The sequence below is a fragment of the Elephantulus edwardii genome, unplaced genomic scaffold, assembly GCF_000299155.1.
Source record: "Elephantulus edwardii isolate Elephantulus edwardi_28Jun2011 unplaced genomic scaffold, EleEdw1.0 scaffold00006, whole genome shotgun sequence".
In the NCBI taxonomy this organism is placed as follows: domain Eukaryota; kingdom Metazoa; phylum Chordata; class Mammalia; order Macroscelidea; family Macroscelididae; genus Elephantulus; species Elephantulus edwardii.
The window spans coordinates 27,510,850-27,536,277 of NW_006399756.1; the positions used below are offsets into that span (position 1 = coordinate 27,510,850).

Here is a 25,428-nt window from a genome sequence, read left to right on the forward strand (position 1 = left end):
AACAAATAGAAATGTCTTGGAAAGGGTGCAGCCAGAATGCTCTTTGGAGGCAAGAATGATGAGGCTTCGCCTAACATACTTTGGACGCATTGCTAGGAGGTGCTATTCCTTGGAGAGGGATATGATGTTGGGAAGGGTAGAGGGTCGTTGAAGGAGAGGATGACCTCAAGCAGGTGGATTGACAAGGTGACTGATGAGCAATGGACTCTTTCTTGTGTGTCAGGAAGTGTGAGGATGGTGCAGGACAGGACTGGTTTCAAATCTTTTGTTCATAGCGTCGTTATGAGTCACTAGATGACACCTAACAACGACAGCAACTACCCTTCTAAGAAAGAGATTGACGTTTATAGGACATTGACCCTGTAATTACCCCCAAAGTATGAATCCATTATACAAGTTTAGATCTGTTGGAGATTCACTTTATTGGCCATGATTAAATTGGGAAGCACAAATTTATAACCTTATTTCTGTTTAAAAAGTACCACAAAAAGTTAAAACAAGAGGTTGCTAATCTTTGTTCTAAAGTAACTTGCAGTTGGCTAAAGAATGAAGGCCCGCAAAGGTTTTGCTCTCAATAATTTACCTCACCAGCAACAAGCCACTGCCTACTCTCTGCTTAACTCTGCCTGTCCATCTCTTCAGTTATGAATAACCTAGAATACCAAAGGCATCATTTTATTTCTATGTTATATGAAGTAGAGGAGAATTTAAAGCACTTTAATACTGTTTCTATTATACATCATATCCTTCTAAAAATTTTTATTAAGGCAATATAGTAGAGATGTTCCATAGTAGAGTTACTAGATAATAACCTGACAAAACCCTTTTTCCTGGACTTTATACCATGAAAATCTAAAAATGTTATCATGAAGATAAAGGGGTGGGGGTATACCTTTAATAAGTTATGTAAATTGAAACTTTTACTATAAAAGGTACATTGTAAATATTTCTCTCTAAAGAATTTTCCATTTGGACTGCGTTCCAGAGACTGCCCTGAAGTTGATTCCTACTGATGATAAACCTCCATCAGGGTTTTTGCTTATTTGGTTGGTTTTTCCCTTATTGTGTGCCATCTTCCTGGCATAGGAGGAGACTGCCCATCCTTCTCCAGTGGAGCATTTGATGGATTTGAACTGCTTCCCTTTGGGATTGCAGCACAGCTCTTAACAGGTGTTGAGGCTGTAAATCTTAGAGAAGACGGCCTTTATCTTTGTTCTCAAGTCCAGCTAATGGGTTAAAACTTCTGACCTTTCAGTTAACAATCTACTACAGTACTCATGTCAGGCCTCTTGAATACTCCCTGAAGGGTTCCAACTCAATGGACCAGAACCACAGCACACTACCAGAATTGACCAAGGCCTCATAAAGTAGAGGGACCCAAGGAAATCTGCTTGCTTTAAGGCGCCACGCACCTTCTTAAACAGTGTTCAAAACTAAGGTCTCAAATAATCATTGCCATTTGCACATGTGCATGCCTTCGAATGGTTGATCCACTTGAGGGGTACTGTTATGGTTGCTACAGATCTCCCTCTTTCTTCAGAAGCCAGCTGACTGACTGCCACCCTCGACCAGCTGATCTTTGTTGCCAGTCCACCTGGCTTGATGTCTGTCATAGTAGATTAAGCCATCACACATACCGATTCTGGTGATCTTTGAACATATTTTTAATTACAAATTAAATGCTTTGTAAAATATATAGACACTATAGAACTGCTTTTTAAAAGGTGTCTAAGTTGTCTAGTTGTAATTAGGTTCTCTGTTTGACTATGGTGGTTTAGCTTGTCTTAGATCACCTGGAGGGCTTACTAATAAAGTTTGCTAGACCCTGGTGGTTTTGATTCAGTAACCCTGAGATGGTGATGGTGGAAGTGGAGGTGGTGGTGGTTAGATTACCACTGGTTGGTTCCAATTCACAGCAACTCCATGTACCACCAAACAAAATGCCGCTAAGTCCCACACCATCCTCGGTTGTTGATCTGTTGAAGCTCATTGTTGCAGTTACTTTATCATTCAGTCTCATTGAGGGGTTTCCCTAACCACCTACCAAGCATGATATCCTTCTTCAGGGACTGTTTCCTCCTGATAACATGTCCATTATTATATGAGACAGAGTCTTATCATCCTTCTAAGGAATATTCTAACTATGAATCGTTCATTTTTCTGGTGGCTTGTAATCTCTCTCTCACATTGCCGTTGAGTTAGAAGTCACTCATAACTGACCCTCCAGCAGGTGTCTGAGGCTGTTATTCTTTCAAACAGTCAAAGAGATAGGGCCTTTGGGTTAGCATTGAAATTCTTACTGCTTAGAGCTCTGATGGCTTAGTGGTAAGGAATTGCGCTGCCAGTGTAAAGGTACACAGTTTGAACCCACCACCTGCTCCATGGGGAAAAGATGGACAGTCTCTTTGCATATGATTTACTACCTTTGAAAACTCACTGGAGGGTCGGACTTGTACACAGCAGCAACTGCTTAGTGTCATATTTTCATCTTTGTCAGTCTGGTGATAACAGACTTCATCTTCTATTTCTTTATCATGAGGTTGATTTTTCAAGATATTTCTTTTCCTTTTAGATTAAAATATTTATCCACATTTTTTTCTTAGAATTAGTCACTATTTACATGTGAATCTTTAATCTATTTTGGTATAAAGAATAAGGATTCCACTCACTACTACTAGTGGCTGTCAGCTAAGTAAGAGTTGATTGCTCGTGTAAAGAAGCTTAGATTGTCACAAATTCACCACTTTAAGTCTCAATTTGTTTTAAAGCTGATTGATACAATGCATAGTACACTATAGTATACCTAGAACCAGGAATGGAACCATTAGACTCACTGTGACTACTGTATTCTTTTTCTTACTTAGTGATTTGACTTACATTTCAGAGTGTGTATTCTGGACAACAACCAGAGTGAATTCCTACTTAAAAGTTTCTCTTGATCAGTGAGGCTTTTTTACCATTTTGCTTATACTGGGCTAAGTGAAACATAAAATGAACATATTTGTATGTAGTTTCTAAAATTTTCTAGATTTATATACTTGTGTTTTCTTTTAAATTATAGCCAAATGACTTATTGTTACTTGTTTTGTTTTTTTAAAGATTAAAATCATGGCAGGTCCAGAAAGTGACGCTCAATTCCAGTTCACTGGTATTAAAAAATACTTCAACTCTTACACACTCACAGGTAGAATGAATGTAAGTATTTATGATTACTTTATGCAGGTAAGTTTAAAATAATACAGATTGGGTATTAATTCTCTTGTTGCTCATCATTCTCTTTTTCAGTGTGTACTGGCCACATACGGGGGCATTGCTTTGCTTGTTCTATACTTCAAGTTAAAGTCTAAAAAAACTCCAGCTGTGAAAGCAACATAAATGGTAAGAACCTTAAGTAAGACCTCCCTCCTTCCCACCCTATTAAAATGGCATGACGAGGCATCTGACCACAAGCAAGGAGGGAAATCCCCAATCAACAGCCTGAGACTAATTCCTGTGAGACAAAATCAGGCATCCCTCCTCACTTCAGCCCTTTTACCAACTTTGACAGCACCCACCCACATTTCTACACCTGGGTTAAGTAGTTCTTTGCAGTGGCTATTCAGGACTCTTGACAGCACTCATTATCATGGGGCTTTAGTAGGAAAGGAACAGATTCCATTCAGGATCAGGACAGACTCAGAATATGGTTCTGTTAGGACAGCCTCTTCTCAGTTATGTAGGCCTTTCCCTGACCCTTGGCTACACAGCCTTTGGCCCTCTGAACCTCTTGGGTGGTCCAGCCTCCACCCTGCTAGGTGTTAACAGAGCTCTTTAACTCTGTAGTTAGAGCCCCACTCACTCACTCAGCCAGCAGGCCGCCTGTCCAAGCTCAGCTCTGACTATGGGTCAGCACCTCCACACTGTCTTCTACCAGGCTTCTGATTCTGTTGCTGCTTTCCATGTTCCCTGCTACAACTCAGTCTCTGAGAGGCTCTCACTACATGGACATCATGTTAAAAGAACACATTCCACTCCTGGCTCTTATTGGGCATAAAGTCTTCCCCTCTTTTCTCAGATTGGCTCCCGTAAGCCTAGCGGTTTGATGAAGCTGACCAATCCTTTTTTCCCCCCTAAGGTTCTATCATCAAGCAGTGCCTCATTTAGTGGCGTTACAAGATCATGGCTAGAAATGCCATATAAAAGCAGTCCATTTTACTATACCCTCTTCCATAAAAAGAAACATTTTAAGAAAAATGTTGCCAAGGCCCATCATCCTGGTAATATTTGAACATTTGGACTTGGATGTTTTTTAGAAAAAAAAAATCATTCATAGTCTTTTCCCCAAGGATTATGGTGGTATATCCAGTGGTATAAAAGGGTGTCTCTTCTTCCACCCAGTGTGTTATGTGCCATCGAGTCAGAATCAACTGATAACTGATCCTCCACTGGTTTTCAGGAACACAGAAAGTGACTGCCTTTCTTTCTCCTGCAGAGCAGCTTCTTGCCACTAAGCCACCAGAGCTCCCATATACATCAGTTTAATGTGCATCTCCTTCATGGACTCGAACATTTTTCTTTGGCACTTAAGTTTTTCTAGTCCCCAAAACTATTCACTTTGGAGGACTTTATCTGCCAAAATATAGCAGTTCATGGTCTATATCTGATGAACAAGTATTTTGCCTTGTCCGTGGTAAATGATTCCTAGCTTTTAGAAAGTCATTGTATTCCCCTTGTAAAAAAATGGAGAAATTGTGTCTCAAATATTAGATAACTGATACATGTTTTCTGCTGTTTATAGAAGTCCAGTAGTATGCATTTAAGAACCTATTATATTGTTGGCAGCTATTTTTTAAAGATGGAACATTAAATTTCACTGACCTGCATGACAGCTTAATTTTTTTCGGGTTATTGATTCCTAGCAGGGTGTGATAAAAATGCAGTTACACAGCACAAATTTTGTAATCAATTTTAGAAGGTTCACCAACAGTCCCTTTGTAGTTAAGTATTGAGTTGAATACATTTGTGTCAGAACCATTTTGTTTTTGTTTTTACAGGGATTCTAAACTGCACCTTCTCTGCTAATTTGTCTTACCTGGAATGTCAAATCATCAAATGATGCTTAATTTGTACAATAAATTATGAACCTGGAAAAGCTGGTTGTCTTTATTTACAATATATCAAAAATATAAAAACTGTACAAAATGAAACAAAGGCAAAAAACTGGCAGTGACTTGGTCTAAATCTTTTAGTTCACCAAAGCAAGGCTCAGTACTAGAGGTAAGCAACTGAAATGTCTGTCTGACTTCAAGTGTACGAGGCTGAAGATCTGTTAGCTGAAGTAGAACATGGAAACCTGGTTGATCAAGCATTTTTAAGTGCACTCAGTACCAACAGGTGTGAATTTAGATGTCAGTAGATGTTTGTCCTTTATCTAGCTCTTAAAAAAGGAAATGTAGTTCACTCTACCCAGTTACATCTGGGGCCAATCCAAAATGTTAGTTGATCTACCTAACATCATACTTCGGTGTCCTACAGTAACTACGTTTTTACAACAGAAACATACATGCTCATAGAATTCTTCAGCTAAAATTTAAGATGGTATTATATTACTCAATTTGAATCTTTTCAAACAGGATGAATTGAAATCAATTGACTTTTTTCCCCCAAACATAATAAATTAAAGTAGCATTTGAACAGAATATGCATAGTTTCCACACAATCCAAAGCACCATAATGTCCCTTCCACGACATAATACCTCCTATTCAGCTAACGGAAATCAGTTAGATGCGGTGGCTATAGAAACGTGGAACTGTCCTGTTCAGATGTTCCAAGCAGCATACTTCCAGATCCACAGAGACAAAACATTCTTTGTAGCTTAAATATTAATCACTGAGGTATTTGCTTTTAGTCTACCCTTTTCAAACAGTAGCTTCCAAAAAGTCTTTAGTACCGATGGTTTATTGTGGACTATAAGCTCCTGCGGCTAGAACCAAGTTTCTTCGAGTAAAATGGAGGTGTACGACTGGTGTTGATTTGGTCATATATGTTCCCAACAGTAACTCCTGCGAATTCTCAGGTAAATTTATATGCCCAGTGGCTGTAGTAAAGTCATCAGTTTCTAAATCTTCAAATGCTTTGATGGCATCCCACAACCGGACTGTATTATCCATCGAACCTATGGGGCAGACAAGGGAAATCAGTTAGCATTCATCACAGTTAGATGTTGATGTTTTAGGAAATATACTTTAAGTTTACTGTATAGATATATGAGAATATCTAAACTTGATTAATCAACTATTGCTTCTAAAGGAGTACTGTAAGTTTAACCTGAGAAGTCAGTATGCATGTACGCTCACTACTATACACCTAAATCTAAATAATGACACAAAATCTAAAATAACCTGTTACCTTTGACTCCAAGTGAGGGACTGACTATATGTCAGAGTAGAACAGCTCCATAGGTTTCCAAGACTGTAATCTGTAATCTCTGGAGACCCTAAAGAACTTGAACCACTATCTTTTCAACTATGCTTACCAGGGCCCCTTAAACCTCAGCCAACACAACGCCCACCTTTATAATGCAATATAATAATATAATCCTATGTTTCCTTATAACAGTTACCACAAATCCATTTCTAGTCATTTACCTGATGCTAAAATTTCACCATCTCTGCTAAACCTAAGTGAACAGACAGTGTCCGTGTGGCCTTTGAGTTCTCCAACCATCAAACCATGTCCAATATCCCAAAGGAGTACTCGGCCATCTGTTGCTCCTGTAGCCAGGAATCTCCCATTGGGAGAAAATGTCAAGGAATGAATTGGTCCCTAGGAAAAAAGTTGATGGCAATAATTAGTGTAAGGCCAAATATATTAAAAGAGACAATTTAAAAACTTAGTGGCATGACTAGTAATTTGAAAATGTAAGTCATGCCTGTTAGTTAAAAGAACAACACACCAGTTCTAACTTGAAAGCAGTTCTGTATTGGAATAATGATGAAAATTACCTTGTGTCCAGTGAAGATTCTTACACAGTTCCCATTCAAGACATCCCAAAGTCGCACAGTTCTGTCTGCAGAGCCCGTAGCAACATAATTAGAGTTTGGATGGAATCTGGTGCAATTTACATCAGCAAGATGTCCAGCAAATATCCTTAAAGGTTGGTAGTGGTCTGTAGCCCAGAGCCTTTTTTTAAGATGTTTTTGAAAGCAAAAGATGTTAATTAGCAACTGAAATGTCAAAGTTCTAGTAAAAAATACCATTTATAATAGCCAACCGCAAATTCAAATTGAGATACTTGGGAATAAACCTAATAGACACACAACAACAGCATAGAGAGAGATCAGTTTGTCTAGTGGACAGAAAGTGATGCTTCCAAGCCAAAGGCGAGTGACTTTAATCGGCAGCCCTCAGGCCTGTTTTTAATTGTTTTTAGTCAAACGTTCTAGGTCGTATAACCCTGGCATGTCCGCTTGCTGTACTGTGACACTGATGTGTCAAATGCGATAATGGTTACCCATGGTGGACAATGTTGGTTGGAGCTCCCCGATTAAAACAAGCTTGGAAGGAGGAGTGGCATCCACTTCCAAAATAGCTTGCCTCCGGAAACCCTATGGACCTGGAGAAAGGATGAAAGTCACACAAGTGTCCAGGTCTTTTATTCACAGGGTCACTATGAGTCGTCTATGACTCGACGGCACTTAACAACAACAAAGACACAAAAGACCTTTACAAAGAAAACCAGAAAACACCTCTGAAAAACAATAAAAGACCTTAGTGTAAGTGGGGGGAAATGTTCCCTGTTCATGGAGAGAATTATCATTTTCACTATATTAAGTCTTCCTATCAAATGTAATCCCAATACAGATAGCAAATTCATTTTTCAAAGGGAAAAGACAACTGGCAAGTTTATTTGGAGAGGAAAGAGACCTCAAATAAGTAAAGTTACATTGAAAATAATAAAGTGGGAGGCATAACACTCCCTGATCTCAAAACCTACCATTACACAGCTGTAATAAAAGAGCATGGTACTAGTACAATGACAGGCACACAGACCATGGAACAGAATCAAGAACATAGAAATTAACCATCAGAGACAATAAGGTTGGCTGAGGTAGAACAGGGTTCAGAGCTCTTGTACATACAGGGTAGCTGTGAGTTACAAGTGACTCAACAGCACATAACATCTATGGTCAACTGATACTAGACAATGAAACAAAACCAATCAAATGGGGAAATGACAACCACTTCAACAAATGGTGCCTACAAAACTGGACTATTACCTGCAGAAAACTGAAGCAGGATCCATACCTCTCACCATACTAAAAAGCCAACTCAAAGTGGATCAGAGACCTTGGGTAAAGCCCAAAACCATAAATACCTTAAGAGACAAAGTGCAACCAAGCTTAAAAAGCCTAGCCCATGATAAAAAAAGGCTGACAAACATAGCCAGAAATACACAACCAGGAGAGGATAAAACTGATGAATGGGACTAAAGATTAAATACTGTGTGCATCAGAAACTTTTTCCAACAGGGTGAAAAGAAAGCCTACTGACTGGGAAAAAACATCTGGCAATACCATTTCCAACAAGGGTCTCATAACAGATGTTTATAAAATACTATATGGCCTCTAGAAGAAAAAGACTGATAACCCAATTACAAAATGGGCAAAAGACATGTAAAGACTTCATAGAGGAAGACATTCAGATGGCTAACAGACACGTAAAGGAATGCTCAAAATCACTGGCAATAAGAGATGCAAACCAAAACCACAATGAGATACCATCTCACACTATAGCAGTGGCAAAATTTAACAGGACACCAAGCAATAAATGTTGGAGAGGATGCAGAGGTAGGAACTCTGGGATTGTAAAATGGTACAACCACTCTGGAAGGCAGTTTGGCAATTCCTCAAAGAGCTGAACATAGAAATTCTATATGACTCAGCTATTCCACTGCTAGGAATATACCCTGAGAAAATAGAACTGAGGCACAAACAGATTTGTACACTAATGTTCATAGCAATGTTATTCGACATCCCAAGAACATAAAAACAGCCAAATGTCCAACCACAATCAAATGAACTGAGAAACTGTGATACAGTCACATGGTGGAATACTATTTAGCACTCAGAATAAACTACTCTGAAAATTACTACATAAATTGGGAGACACAGGAGAGCATTATGCTGAGTGAACTAACTCAGTCTCATAAGGAAAAATACTGCATAAGACCATTCTTGCAGAATGAGATTGTTAATAATTACAACTTGCTTTAGCTGCTCCATAACACTCTTGGCACCAGCAGTCAGAAAATCAAAAGTCAAATTGCACTGGGGAAATCTGCTGTCAGAGACCTCTCCAGAGTGCAGAGAAGCAGCAATGTCAGTCTAGAGACTTAAGTTGTGCCTAATCCAGACCATGGTCTTGTAATTACTTGTTATGCATCAGAGAGCTGGACAATGACTGAGGATGACAGAAGAATTGATGCCTTTGAGTTGTGGTGCTGGAGAAGTCTTGAACATACCATGGACCACCAAGAAAACAACTAACTCTGTCTTGGAGAGGGTAAAACAAAGTTTCTCCTTAGGGGCTAGGATTTTTTTTTAATTTATTTTATTATTTTTGTGTGTGTGTACCGTCAAATCAGATCTGACTGGTACAGGAGGAGATTATCCCTCCTTCCCCGGCAGAGCATCTGGTGGATTCGAACCGTGCGCCTCTGGGATTGTAGTTGCAGCTCCTAGGCCACCAGAGCTCCCCAGAGGCTAGGATTTTGAAGCTCCTTCTTACATACTTTGGGCAACTGACCAGGAGGGATCGGTCCCTAGAGAAGGACATCATGCTCGAAAGAGTGGAGGAACAGTGCAGGAGAGGAAAACCCCAGATGAGATGGATTGATAAAATTAAAAGGGCAATGGGGGTAAGAGTACGAGAGTGAGCGAGACTGGCTCAGGACAGGTCAGGCTTCAGAGCTGCTGTACATAGGGTTGCTATGAGTCACAGGCAATTTGATGACATATTAACAACAGAAAGATCACTAGTAAAATGTGTATGAGGATGCAAGGTGGGGAGGGTGGGAGCAGAAGGGTAAGGATGAGCAGAGGGGAAATCATAGGGTTATATAATATAGTGGGTAGATGGAGGGGTGGGAAGGATCCAGGAGGGATCTAAAGAAACAGGATAATGGTGGGCATAGTTCAATGATGATTAATTTTATAAAATAGGAATGATTGCATAAAACACAATGTATATGAACTTTGTAAGCAAATCAATATAAAATAAAATTTTTAAACAAGTTCCATACAAAAATAAATACGGAAGCATCTATATCAAACGTTACCTCACTAACTGAGGGAAATTCCCTATTAATGCAGATAACTGAAGAAGAATTGATGCCTCTGAATTTTGTTGGCAAAGAATACTGAATCTACTATGCACTGTCAAATCTATCTTGGAGGAAGTACACCAGAGATGTTCCTTAGAGGCAAAGATGGTGAAACGTCATCTCATAACCTTTGGGCATGTTGTCAGGAGGGGCCAGTCCTTGGAGACCCCTCAAGAGGGACTGACACCATGACTATAACAATGAGCTCAAGTATACTGGAGACCATGATGACGGTGCAGGACAAAGCAAGGTTCAGATCTGTTCTTGGGTCTTTATGTGTGGTAGCCGACTTGGCTGCACCTAACAAAAACAAATCCAGCTCCTTGCCTAAAACACAGAATTTTCTCTTAGTATTGGCCACCCTATAATTTGTTTCTAACCTGAGCTAACGAAATGTCAGGAAAACAAAGGTGATAAAAGAGAGAAAGGTTAAGGATGGAAGGGGAAGTACGTGGTAATAAATAGCATGAGAATCTACCAGATGCTCTGCTGGATAAGGAGGGACAATCTCCTCCTGTACCAGTCAGATCTGATTTGATGGTACACACACACATATACATACATACATACATAAAAATAAAATAATAGCATGAGAAAGAAAAGGATTCTTGGCACAGACATCGAACTGTAGACATTTTCATATTCCTGCCCAACTCATTTTAAAATATGGGCTCTAACTTGGGAAAGAAGAAAATCAAGAAATCAACATCCTTAACTTATGTAACCGTGACAAACATTCACAAAAGTTGATCTCTAAATAAAATGAGTTTAATAGAGTTTATAATTGCCAGTAAAAAAACATTCTGTTCACTGAATAGACTTGGCTATAAGATTAAAGTGTTCTTACCGAGCTACTCTATCATGACCTCCTGACACAAAATAATAGCCATATGGAGAAAATTGCGTGTCCCAGACTGGATAGTTGTGTCCTTTGTATCCCACTAAGCAGGTGAATGTTTGAAGACTCCATAATCTCACAGTTCCATCTTCTGAAGAAGAAAGCAGGTAGTTCCTAAGAGAAGAGAAGAGGATATATCTCATTCCCAGGATATCTTTTGGTTATCCTCCTAGTTGCTCTATATATCTGAATCTATTAAAGATAGTTTACATGCTACATCTCACTTTTTAAAAAATCTCACTTTTAATAAATACAAGGAATTCACAGTAGAAATCAAGAATTGACAGGACTCCTAACTTGCTATGGAAGCTTCTAACTAAAAAAAAAAATAAAAGACCACAATAAAATTTAAAAAAAGAGCTGAATGCACTAATCAGATTCATTTTAGCCCTGCCAGTCTATAGCTACTAAATGAGGTTGATTATAAAAAATGTGGTCTAAGAGGGAGAAATGTAGGGGGTAATAAGTAATCGTAGTTATGCACAACCAAAACTAATTTATTAAACTAGTAAACCCTGAAGTTGTACACGTGATCCATAAACTCAGGTATACATTTAAATTGCCATTTTGTATCCCAGTATCCCAAGATGAACTGGAAAGTGGCCAGATTCAATGAATGACAGGTAAACATGAAATTTTCTTCTAGCAGATTTTTTTCTTAGTATTTGCATGATGTTTCTATGGTTTCACTGTAGCAGTAGTAATTCATTTTCATTGTGTTTTACCTATCTGGACTGAAGCTGGCTCCATAGACAGGACCACTGTGACCATACAAAATCTTCAACTCACTTGCCGTCTTCTCATCCATGATTCTCTCTAAGACATCATCAGATTCTTTGTCTATGAGGCTAAGATCTGGAATGATCCAGAAATAATATTTTTTTTAAGGTACATTCATCAAAACAATCTAAGGCAGGCAGTTTACATCACATTTTAGGAACTTTTGGTATCTGACAAGTTCTGAATCCTCCAAATGAGACAGTATTATCCTGGTTATAAAGGCGAGGAATGGGAAGTTCAGAACAGTTAATATCATTTGCAAGGGGAACACAGCTCCTCAAAGATGAAACTACAATTGAAATTCAATTTTTCTCCTTTACAGTATTTCACAAAAATGGGACAATGAAAATAATAAATTTTTGTTAAATGTATTATTTTATTTGACTAATATAGGGAGTTTTTTAGTTTTTTTAAATACCAAGAACAGTTAAAATAGAGAATACTTTTCCACTACTAAAGGATTTTTAAAACTCTCAGAGCAATTATAAAATGTTAAGATATTTAATTATAAAGATCTTTATAGTCTATTCTATTATTCTTTAGATGAGAGAACAGAGGATCACAGAAACTAAGCTAGCCTGGCACCCCAGTCTTGGGAGCTCTGGTGGCTTAGTGTTAAGGTACTGCACACTCTAATACAAAGACACACAGTTCAAATTCACCAGCTGCTCTGCAGGAGGAAATTGGGCAACCTCCTTCTCCCATGCAATTCACAGCCTTTGAATACCTGATAGAGGGTCAGCTTTGAGTGGGTTCCAAATCAATGGCACACATACAACAGCACCCTAGTCTAGACTAGACATTCACTGGTCTAGAAATTGCCATTGCTAAGGCTGTTCCAAAAATGGCTTTCCTTTAGAATGATAGCATCTTGAGTAAAGAGAAGTCAGGTGAGTTTTCTATTATGATCATAAGCTCTTGGGTATGTTGTATGGAATCAAAACCGGTAAAAAGAAATGAATGAAAAATGAGATGTTGACATCCTGACAGCTAGGTCCTCGCAGTTACCTGCAGCTTGTTTCACACTGCGAAGCTTCTTGGGTGTCACAGACCACACTCTGACAGTTGAATCTGCAAAACCTCCAGCAATCAGACTAGAATCATCAGTGACATCCACTGCGGTGAGGCCCTGCCAATAAAAAAACATTTCATATTAGACAATATTGTTTATCATTGTTTCAAGAAATGAAAATATCATAATAGGTTGCAACAACCCCATGATACATCTTGAAGGATATGTACATGTACAGCCAAGCACAATCAATAAGAGTGCATCTGAATTCCAAAATCAATCTCCATAATAGTCTATGTGTTTCCTACTGCCAAAGGGGCCCTTTAGAGTAGTGAGAGAAGATCTTCACCCTGAAACCCACAGCGTCCCTTTTCAGCAGGAAGTAGCTAAGAGAATACGCCGTCCCCTTTTCCTTATGACTCAGGGTAAAGTCTCTCTCAGGGAGGAGTGATAGGGAATGGCAAAGGATACACTGACAAAGAAGATTAATCAGAACTGGCTTTGACAAGCACTGTGGCATTTGGACAAGAACAAACTGGGAGGAGGGTAGAGAGAATAGTGCAACAATGAATGAGTGGAAGCCCAAAATCTCTGTAAATGTTTATGAAAATTAATAAAATATAATTATAGAAAAAAAAAACAAGGCAAAGAACAAGGAAAAAAAAATATCATAATACTGTTTGGAGAAAAATAAATATGACAATCACAGTTTAGAGATGATATCATCACTATTCTTCTTATATAAGAACCTAATTGGGAATGATTGAAAGAAAAACTAGTATAATTTACAAACTTTCAAATAAAAAAAATATATGAAATTGAAAAGGATTTTGATCTTGAGACTAATGCCATGGGACACTCTTTAAACAATGAACAGTACCTATTCCAAGGTCATCTTTTAGCTAAATAACATAGTAGTTCACAAAATAAAGAATATCACCCATAAGTATTGTGCTTCTTTAAAAAAATCATCTATATGCGACGGAATGGTCAGCAACTAACTATCTTTAAAATAAAATAAACTACTGGAAATGGAACAACCAGAATGGAATGTCAACCTAACAATTTGCATAGAAATTGTTGAATGGAAACATAATTTGCTGTATAAAATTTTTACCAAAACAAAATGTTGTTGTTATGTGCTGTCAAGTCGCTTGCGACTCATAGCGACCCTATGTACAACAGCCCTAAACTCTGCTCTGTCCTGTACCAATCACACTGTCTCCAATACACCCATCCCGATTATCCCAGTTACTGAATCAATCCACCTCATAGAGGGTCTTCCCCTCCTGCGCCGTCCCTCCACCCTCCCAAGCATTATGTCTCTCTTCAAGGACCGGTCCCCTCTTTCCAACATGTCCAAAATATAACAGACGAAGCCTCAGAATCCTTGCCTCCAAGGAGCCGCCCAATTTAACCCTCTCCAGGATGAATCTGTTTTTCTTGCAGTCCATGGTACCCTCAATACTCTTCTCCAGCACCACAGCTCAAAGGCATCAATTCTCCTTCTATCCTTCCTAGTCATTGTCCAACTCCCTGATGCATAACAAGTGATTGCACAGACCATGGCCTGTATCAGACGCACCACAGTCTCCAGAGAGATACCATTGCTCTTCAGAACTTTGGAAAGATCCCTAAATGCAGACTTTCCCATCAAAACAAAAGTTTTTTTAAAAAAAGACAAAAAGATGCCCCTCCCCGCAATCATCTGGAACTTATCCTTCTCTGGACTTCTTAGAGCACCCTGGTGGCACGGTTCACAGAGAGCTTTGCTAACCCAAAGGCTGCAGCCTCTCACTAGTTCGGATACACTGGCAGCTCTGCGGGAGAGATGAGTACTCTCCTTCCCATTGTTATTTCCAGCTGTGGAAACCTAATAACGAGTCACTATAGGTTGGAATCAACTTGACAGCAACGAGTCTGTGGATTTCCTAGACCCACTGGGTGAAAACACTTATTCTGGAAACCATCTTTTTTTAAAAAAAAACATCTTTCACTCCTTTTTTGCTTTCCAAATTTACAGCATGTTAGGAAGTGTATTTTTACACTTGACTAAATATATTGTCAGAGTCTATTATGAACCGTCTAGCGTTCTTGTTAAGTGTATCTAGTTGAGTATAACCGACAACCCCATGAACAACTGATCTGCACCCTGTCCTAGACTGTGTCATCCTCATCACTTCTGACATTGAGTTCACTGCTGCAATCACTATATAACCCATCTGGTTGAGGGTTTCCTCTCTTTTGCTGATCCTCTTTCCAAGTATGATGTCCCTTTCCAAGGAAGAGCATCTCTGGTGAACATGCCCAAAATGTGTGAGCCTAAGCTTTGTCATCCTTGCCTCCAAGGAGCATTCTGGCGACACTTTTCCCAAGATATATCTGATAGTACTTTTGGCAGTCCATGGGATGTCCAATACTCTTCTCCAACTCCACAGCTCAAAAGTATCAATTCTTCTTCTGTCACCCTTCTTCCTTGTCCAGTTCTCAAATGCATAGCAAGTGACTGAAAAGACCGTGGCCTGAATCAGGAGCACCTTTGTTTTCTAATTTGTATCAATATTCTTCAGTAATTTAGAAAAGTTCCTGACTATTGACTTTGCAGTGCAATATGTCTCTTGCTCTCCTAACTGCTGGTACGAAGGTGCTTATTGTGGATCCAACTAAGATGAAATTGTTGACAGTTTCTCCATCTATCATGATGTTGCCTACTGGTCCAGTGCTGAGAATACTTGTTTTCTTGACATTGGGAATCCTAATGCCACTTTCCTCATACAGTCCAGCTTCTCAAATGATTTGTTCAGCATACAGACTGAGTAGATATGGGGAAAAGATACAATCCTGATACACACCTTTATTAATTTTTTGGTTTTGTTTTTTTTTTTACCTTTATTAATTTTAAACCATGTATTGTTACCATGCTCTGTTCACACAATAGCCTCTTGGCCTATGTATAGTTTTCACTGGAGTACAAATAAGTGTTCTGGGATTCCTATTCTTCTCAATGTTAGTCATAATTTGTTATGATACACACAGTAAAAAAAAAAGTACACATAAAATTCTTAATATAAAAAATGATTTATGCCACCAGAGCTCATAAAAATTTTAATAGGTTTATTTGCAACAATGAATGAATGAATGAATGGAAATCCAAGTTTTCTGTAAACTTTTGTTAAAATCACAATAAAAAATTATTTATTAAAAAACTATTATAGGTTTATTGGAGTACTTAAACAAGTTAAACAGAGATGACTCATATCATCTCCTATTTCTCAAAGGCTAGAATTCTGCTCAATGGAACAAAGGTCAAATTTAAGTAAGATTCTAGTATCTGCAAGTAGCTAAAGGCCTCTCAAACACTGCCTTCATCTATTCAGAGCAGTATCTAGTCTTTTTTCCTAAATTTTATGTTTATATTAAGTTTAAAAAGTACCTTTCAGTTAGCATACTAAGTTTCTTTTAATAGTAATAAATCACTATTTTTCATTATTCTCCAGGCAGAAATTTCCCGTTATTTTACCAACCTGATAAGCATTAAGGAATGTATAGAAACAGATGGAGGGTAAGCAGTCTGGACCAAGGCGTACGCGTTTGGTGGTTTCTTTCATATTCATTATCTTATCCAGCTTATCTGAATCTTTCAACTCAGGAAGAGGGATTCTGTGGGAAAACACAGACAGGCTGGAAATTACCCTTTAGATATTAATACCCTTGAACTTTCTATAACAGATTATCTTACACCTCCATACAACTTAGTGGCCCAAGGTAAGTATTCTCACCTGTTCTGAGGTGGGGCATTGGGATCTTGTTTTTTGCTTTTGGATCCAATACTATCTCTTTTAGGCTTTTTCTTTTTAGGTTTCCCTTCTTCATTTTCTCCCTCTTCATCTTCATCATCCAAGGGTACCTCAATTTCTGGTTCTTTTAATAAACCAAAAAATACCTACAAGTCAAAAGAGCCCATATTTTTCAATTAATTTTTTCTCTAATACATAGTGCTCACATCCTGATAGGATGAGTCCCAATTAAAACATACTAATTTACACCCTGTGACAGATTTTGTTCCAATTGCATTCTCCCCTTTTTTCCTATTAACAGAACTATGGTTTTGCTGGGAGCAACAACGTACTAAGTAAATCACTTCTGCTCCCGGGCTCCTGTTCTCTCTTAGTTTCTGTTCCAAGGCTCCCTTGCAGCTAGGAACAGCCACATAATTCTGACCAACAGTACACAAAAATATACTGGATAAGGTTTAAGAGGAAAGTGCCATTTTCCTGATAGAAAGGATAAGATCCAGCAGGGTTATATCTTTTGTCTTTCTTATTTCCTGAAATGCAGCTGCTCTACTGTAGCTGCAACAACTAACTGTGAGAACAAAGAAATTCACATTCTAAAGAGGCAGAATAGAAACAGAGAAGGAGCCAGGTCCTGGATGGCATTTTGGGGCCCGTATGCCAACCCCAGAGGGCCTTCCTCTGGCCTTGTTTTTATGTGGCAGGGGGGAAAAACAACTTGGTGTCTTAGCCACTGTGTCAGGGTTCTGTAAAATGCAACCATCCTCAATTCTAACATATACTTGGTCCTTAGGACATAACATTCAATCTTGCCACCACCGTTACACAGTAACTAACAATAAGAAAGAAATGCTACAACTTTCTCATAATTTGCATTATAAAGCTCCCAGGTTTATGCACATACCTTTGATTTGTTTGCCTCTCGTTTCGCCTCCCCTGCCAGACTTCCCACCATCGCATCTATCTGCTGCTTACTACGCGGCATGCCATCGAAGATGTCAATGTACAGGTGCTCCTGAACTATGTTCCATATCTGATTGTTCTGTTTCTCCTGAAGATGCCTCTTCAAGAGTTGGTATGAGTCACGGGAAATACGCAGAACAAATTTACTTGTTCGAAAATCCAGCATGGTCTCATTCCCTTTCATATGTTCCTTTTTGGTAAGACTAGATAATACTCGCAGATCATCTTGGTAATAACATTCCTGATCTCCATGGAATCTGTTTCAGAGATTTTAAAAAGTCATTTTTTTAATGAATCACTAAAGGATCTGCCTTTCATCATTTATTTATAAATAAATTCTAGAATATTTTCAAAGTATTAGTCTGAATAATTCTGGACTAAGCTTTAAGTACAAAACTAACTTATTCAAAATTATTCCGATTCCATTTCTGAAGTCACCCTTACAATGATCAACTTGATTCTCTAACGCAATGTATGAAGCATTTCAAGAGAGGAACTTCAATAAATACCATAAATAAAAGAAATATAAGATACCTATCATTGATAGGCAGTTTGTTTTAAACGTGCGTGCGTGCGCGTGTGTGTGTGTTTGTGTGTGTGTGTATGTGTGTGTGTGTGTATATATCATCAAATCCAATCTGCCTGGCACAGCAACAGCTTAGCATCTGGTGGACTTGAACTGCGCACCTTTGGGATTGCAGCACAGCTTCTTGCCACTAAGCCACTAGAGCTCCCTTATAGGCAGTTTGTTTTAAATATCATTAGTCAATTGAAAATGTCAGAACTTGTGCTTTACTAACATTTTATGAGTCTTCAAAATGCATGACTTTTAGAGCTTATGGAAAATTCAAACATATACAAAAGTAGAAAACAGAATTAGAAACTCAGTGTAACTGTCTTATGATCATCAACATACGGCATTCTTACAAAGCACCATTTTTAATGCTTTCTTATGTCCTTAGTAACAGAAATAGGCATTAAATATTAATACTATGTCTAAAGAGCAAATAAATGTTGATAAGGATCAAAGTATTTCTATTAAATCACTACTTGAGTCAACCTTCAGCTATGATGACAATTAGAAAATTTAAATGAACTTGTTTCTACAAATCTTAGTTTTCCTCATTAAGTTTTATTAGAGATTATTTATTATATATAAATATATATTATATAACAACATACATTATATCTATCTTAGCATTCACTAAGAGAAAGAATCAAAACAAAAACACTTAAAAAAACAATGACATAATCTATTAAGCCTCTAGTGCTGACAGATAGAGACAACAGACTCTTAAACTGATCCCTGTATTTCCCTATTACAGTTCATTAATACATGAGCTAAGAGTCTCTAAGTTTTAAATGAAAGCAGAATTCTTAGCTTCTTGGTGTTTATATGTCAGTCACTGCCCATTCCCCCTAGGTCCCTGGCCAGGGCAGAGACTGAAGAGACAGGGAAATAGAATTTTCCTAAGCTTCTCCCAAATGGAGAGACTTCTATACCAGGAAATCTGAAGAGCACAGGGGTCATTTATTACAATATTCTAAGAAAAATTAGTGTCTAGTATAGTTGTATATTACTCATTGTTTTTTCTCTTCCAAATTTACTGAGCTACGGAACATTGTACTTTACATACTTCCAACTAGGCAAAAAGAACAATGACACAGGAGCCAGGACACCCAATTGTGTCCTTTCACTATTGCTTTTATCTGTGTTATCTGACAAATTCTGACTCTGCCTCTATTGCTTGTACTAAAGAGCTTTTTGTTAAGGACTGAATCCTTCTTAAACACTTACTGGCTTCTTAACATTTTCTTGGTTTTCTTCATACTTCTGTGCCTTCTTTTATTGTTTGCTGCTTGGCCACTAAATGTGAGGAGTTTCTCAAGATCCAGATCATGCCCTTCTATTGACTTACCTCATACCTCTCTCCTTGGCTGAAGAATTCTGATGGCATAGTTCACAGGGAGTTGTGCAGGGAGCCCAAAGGTGGTGCCTCTCTGGAAACTCAAATCCACCAGGGAGAAAAACAGATAATCTCCTCCTGTGAGATTTCCAGTCTCGGAAAACCAACTCAAGGGTCAGCTATGAGTCGGTTCTTACCCAACAGCAATGAAGTGGGTTTTGATCCCCCTTGACTATATCATCCATGGGCATCAATATGGAATATTCCAAATTTGGATTCAGTCCTCACTTCTTTTTCTGAGCTCAAGAGCCTCCCATATCATGACTCCATATGAATCAAAGGCATATTCACACCTGAACTCAAAATTATTCTATAACCTGACAAACCAAGCCTTCTTCCAGGATTTTTTAAATCTAAGTGAAAGACACTCTTGTCCAGATAAGAGAGCATTAAGCCTAAGAGGTTAACATTGACATCTCTATCTCTCTTCTTGTTGCTGGGTATCACCGAGTCAGAACCAACCCATAGCTTACCCTTCAGCAAGCTTACAGAGGCAGTTAAGCACATAGGAGGAGACTGCCCAAGTTCTCTACCACAGCAGCTGATATATTCAAACCCAGTGCCTTCGGGATTGCACCTCAGCTTCTTAGGTCAGCTATGCCCTTTCTAATCTATCATCAGGTCTCTCCTAGATATCTCAATCTGTATATTTCTCTCCATCCACCATAACTCAAAAAAGGTGCTACTGTCACTTGGAGTAGGAAAAGCTTTGCTAAATGACACTACCTGCACACATTAGAACACTTGGTACCTCTAAGTCACATGCACCTCCTCCTTAGTCATTATGACAATCTGTATCTCCATTTTCAAATAACCCAAGGGAAGGAAGAGTAGCACCCCACTTAAAATTCTCTGCAATAGTCCCTAAAATGATAGAGCCTTTCTGTCCCCTAAACATTAATTTTTCAAACTGCGATCTTTCGAAGTGCAAATCTTTCAATGACCTCCGTAGCAGAGGCACCTCAACCCAAATATCCAATGTTTTTCCCTTTCTTCCTCCATGATAAAACCTCTCAATTTTTATTTTATTTTAGCAAAACAGATAAAAAAGGTTTATTACGGCAACAAGACTTAGTGTAAGATGGGCCATGGAAAAGTGTTAAAGTGAAAAAGAAAGAAGGGGAAAAAAACCTGGAAAGACAGGGGTGATACCAGACCTTACAGTATGCTGTCAGCAGAAAAGGACACTAAGAGCAAACTTCTGAATATTAACTGGGCTCACAGACAAATACAAAAGGACCTCAGTTCCTATCTCCCTTGCAGCTATGCAGGGCCTCCTAACTGATGAAATATAAAATGAAAAATTATGTTCAATTCCAGGAGGGAGGTGTGTGTGCCCCCTCTGCTGACTGGAATGCTGACGTGGGGGTTGAGAGCTAGCAGTCACTTTATGCCCCAAGATGAGAGCTGCATGAGGAGGACGGTAGAGCAGCAAAGCAGAGCGAGTCTGGGTCCCTGAGAATCAAGGGTCGTCCGTTATCAGTGCTGGACTGCTTACTTTATGACAAAAAGTGAAATAACTGTATTTCACATACTACTGAGTTGTCAATCATTCTTAATCAAATCTAATCCTATTGTTGAGTACTGTCGAGTAGGAATAGCTGCCCCTCCAGCAGGTTTTCAGAAGCAGTTCACCGCATGACTGCCCTTCCTTCTCCCATGGAGTAGCTGGCAGATTCGAACCCTGTGCACTTGGAGTTGTGCAGGTTCTGGCCACCAGAGCTCCTATGTAATACAATATCCTGCTTGTTTTGTTGTTGTGTTTTTTTTGTAATAAACAAAGCTCCTCAGATGGTCTAAGAGATGGCTTGTTCTAACAGCTCTCCAGGTTCCTGCTGTAGCACACTCCCATCCCCATTCTCTGTTCCAGACAGTCTGGCTTTCTTTAGGCCTTTTTCTTCATCATACTCCCGCTCACTAGAACTTGTACAGATACCTATTCCCCTGTTTTGCATATCCAGTTAACTTCTATCCAGTCTTCAGGTCTTACCTCAAACACCCCTTTCTCTGGGAGCCTTCCCTGTTTTCTCCAACCAGATCAAACTCTCTCTTTTAGGCTCTCATAGCACCAGGTACCTCTCAGTCAAAAAGCCCCTTCTTATTTGGTGTGACTACACACACACATAATCAGATAGACTGAATTTATATAGATATATAAATTCACATACTTCTCAAACGATTTTGCTATATAGATATATAAATTCACTTACTTCTCAAAAAATGATTTTGCTTCATTCTCATGTTGATTGTAGACTAGCTCCAAGTACATATGCACAAATAGCGGATAAAAGAGTTGTGACAGTTCTGCCCGATGGCAATCCAGAGAACATTCAATGAAATGTTTAAGTCCACTGTAGTATTCTTCATACATTGCAGGATCTCCTTGCTGGTTATAAGCTGACAGCACAGCACTAACATCCGGCTGGTCCTCCACAGCTACACTTGCAACTGTTTAAAAAAGGCAAAACAACTTTCAAGCAAATGACTTGTGTCAGGACAAGCTAGTCTACTAAGGTTCAGCATTAAAATGATGTTCAAATATGTCTGTCTTTCTCCTCTCAATCTCTCTTGCCCCATATAATCACATGGACCTTTTATGGATTTTTTTTTTTACTTTTTCTCATTCACCTTGGCCAAATCTTGTTAACTTATGTATATCTTAAAATAAAATTTGCAAATCAACAACAAAAAGATTCAATATTTTTCCTATTGTTGTTGTTGATTGCCATAGAGTCGAGCAAGACTCATAGCAATCTTATGAATAAAAGACCTGAAGCCTTTCTATAACGATTGTCATTTACCAAAGTTCATAAAGTTTCCAGAGGCATGGTTTTTTTTTAACTTTTTTTTTTCTTTTCTTATTGTCTACCATCAAATTGGCTCCAACTAGCACAGGAGGAGATAGCCCCTCCTTCTCCAGCATAGCATCTGGTGTATTTCAGGAGGCATGTTGTTTAGAAAGTGGATAATTACCTTATTTTCAGGATAAATTTTATAAAAGATTATCATCTATATTAATATTCTCTCAGGTCTCTGCACACAGAACACCATTTAATTTACTACTACCATGAAGACAGGCCTTGAAATAACATTCCCAGCTCTCAAAGCCGTCTAATAACTTTGTAACTTTCCTGTAACACATCCTTTCCCACTGCTATGCACATTCATCATCCCTTCCAAAACTTTTAACATTTTAAGGATGGGAAGGACCTGACTTCCTCTTAAAATCATTAAACAAATTTAAATAATCATGATTTCAAAGCAGAAAAACCTAACTAAAGCTATATTAAAAACAAAACAACTTGCAGCATATTGTTATATACCATCAAGTCAGAAGGAACTCACAGTTGACTCTCCAAAGGGTTTTCAAACCCAGTAAATTGCATGGGAGGAGACTGCCCATCTGTTTCTTATAGAGGAACTGGTGGGCTTGAACTGAGTACCCTGGGTTGGCATCACAACTCCTCAGCAGTAGGCCACCAGGCTTCCTAATAATGATGCATTTTATTACTCTAATCAGAGATATTAGTTGTTGAAAAATTTTGTACATTTCAATTATACTGCTGATATATTCTTTACTCCACAAATGTTATCTCTTTTTTTTGTTACTCTGATAGCCTATTTTTAGTTTTTCTGTTATGATCTAAAAATAGGCCAACTTTCAAAAATAAATAAATAACAGGCCAAGTTCAAGAGATGATATAGCAAGAAACCAACTGCATAACTCATCTTTTTTTTTTATTATTTCGTGTGTGTGTACCATCAAATCAGATTTGACTGGTACAGGAGGAGATTGCCCCTCCTTCTCCAGCAGGGCATCTGGTGGATTTGAACCAGAGGTTGAAGGCCTCTGCAAGAGACAATTCAATTAACACTAACTGTTGGCTCAGGATCACCTTTGAGATATTACCTGTATGATATTATATGTATGAAATCTTTTTATTGTATGTATGAGAAACACTGCCTACCCATGTTCCATCACCCCGAGTGGTCTACGGAAAAGTCCCTTTGACTTTAATCAGTCTGTTTTCTCATCTCGAATACAGAGGCAATGGCTACTTCACAGTGGTATTCTGAGCATTAAGACAGGTCATTTGAAGTTTTGGGTGTGTTTCGGTTTTTTTATAATCACATTAGTTTGGAACTACACAAATATTGTTAGTGTAGGTGCAAACTCAAAGAGCTCAAATGAGAACAGAGGAGCAAAGCCCTAGAGGCAGGCACTCGCCCCCTCTGCGCCCCGCTTCCCACACAGCCCTCCGCTCTCTCCTCCATCCTCCAGCTCAGACTGACAGCTCTGGAGAGGGTTTGACTGCGCAGCCGGCGCACCAGAGAAAGGGGCGGGCGTGTGGCCCTAGAGGCGGGCCCAGGAAATTCAAAACAAGCCCGCAGAGGTGCAGGCCTGCCAGCGCTGCCTCCCCGGCTCTGCTCCCTTCCAGCCGTCCCTGCCTCCCCGGGACTGCGCGCCCTACCTTTTCCCGGAGCCGCAGGCACGGACGCTGAGCCCGAGACACTGGCGGCTCCGGGCGCGCTGGTGCCCGGAGGGTCGGGGGCCGCCGGGCCAGGCACCGAGGCGGTGACACGGCTGAGAAGCGTGCTGGCCGCCTCGGCCCCGATGCCGTCCGCTTCTCCTGGAGCTCCGGAGCCCGCCACTGCCTCCTCCAGTAGTCGGGCCTCGCGGCGCAGCGCCTCTTCGGCCTCGCGGAGGTTGCTCTGCCGGAGGAACTGCAGCACAGCCAGCAGCGTCTGCCGATCGTGGGGAGCGTCGGTCTCCGTGGCTGCGGCGGGCACTGGGGCCGCCCCCGCCGGAGCAGCGGTGGAGACAGCCACCGCGGGCTTTGGGGTCCCACCATCCCCGCCGGCCGTGGACGCCGCCGCGACGTTCCCGCCGCCACCGTTGGGCCCGTTGTTGGTAGTGCCGCCGCCGCCCTCGCCAGCCCCGTCTCCTGCCTGTGGAGGTAGCAGCGTCGGCGGTCCCTCCGGCTCTAGCTTGGCCGCCACCTCCGTCTGCTCCTCCGCCAGCGCCGCCATCTTGCGGCTGAGCCACTTCGCGCCGTCAAGCGTGACTGCGTTTTCGCCACATGGAGGGCGGGGAAGGAGCATTTCACGACAACCCTGGGGGGCAACTTACGGCAGTGGGAGGAGCAAGAGAAAAGGAATAGGAGTGAAGAGCAACTTTCAAAAGTGGCAAGAAAGGCAGGAGGTCTGGTTTGGCTGCTGCGTGTTACATTTGCTTAATAATAAAATAAAAACTCCAAATTCACTGCCATCAAGCCAATTCCAATTCATAGCGAGCCTCTAAGACAGTAGACCTGCCTCAGGGTTTCTGTGGGTGTAAATCTTGACGTGAACCGTGTTACAGATTTCTCTCCCACGGATTAATAAATTCCAACCGCTGACTTTTTTTTTTCACTTGCATGCAAAACTTTAATTAATATAATTTTAAAAACAGTTACAGCTCTACACTGAAAAGAGTTTCCCAGGAATTCAATTCAGATTCAGAAGGAAAAAGTGGAAAGCAGGGCATCATCGGTGATATTAGATGGGTCTTGTCTGAAAGCAAAGGCCATCAGAGAGTTATTTACCTCTGTTTTATTGATTTATACAAAGGAATTTTTAGCATGCATCATAAAAAAAATAAGTAACATTG

General features: G+C 39.7%; 1 protein-coding gene across 2 annotated transcripts; it reads right to left on the reverse strand.

Annotated features, from left to right (window-relative positions):
* Positions 1-5,115: 5,115 nt before the first annotated feature.
* On the reverse strand, positions 5,116-24,838 carry TAF5 (TAF5 RNA polymerase II, TATA box binding protein (TBP)-associated factor, 100kDa). Of its 2 annotated transcripts, XM_006879964.1 has the most exons (11): positions 24,251-24,838; positions 21,989-22,226; positions 17,753-18,068; positions 16,834-16,997; positions 16,579-16,714; positions 13,051-13,171; positions 11,988-12,117; positions 11,212-11,376; positions 6,985-7,162; positions 6,628-6,805; positions 5,116-6,155 (listed from the first exon to the last, which is right to left on the reverse strand). In XM_006879964.1, exons 1-11 carry the CDS (start codon positions 24,807-24,809, stop codon positions 5,938-5,940), a joined length of 2,403 nt encoding a protein of 800 aa, XP_006880026.1. In that variant the 5' UTR covers positions 24,810-24,838; the 3' UTR covers positions 5,116-5,937. The 2 variants fall into 2 exon arrangements, with proteins under 2 accessions (XP_006880026.1, XP_006880027.1); XM_006879965.1 differs by lacking the exon at positions 11,212-11,376 and having other exon boundaries at positions 5,185-6,155; positions 24,251-24,819.
* Between the last annotated feature and the right edge of the window lie 590 nt (positions 24,839-25,428).

Coding starts and splice junctions, on each gene's coding strand:
- TAF5 (XM_006879964.1), bottom strand. CDS start 24,809: ATGGCGGCGCTGGCGGAGGAGCAGACGGAGGTGGCGGCCAAGCTAGAG. Junction 18,069..21,988: donor GCAAAATCATTTTTTGAGAA/GTAAGTGAATTT, acceptor TCTCTGAAACAG/ATTCCATGGAGATCAGGAAT. Junction 13,172..16,578: donor CATTCCTTAATGCTTATCAG/GTTGGTAAAATA, acceptor TTTTATTGGCAG/GGCCTCACCGCAGTGGATGT.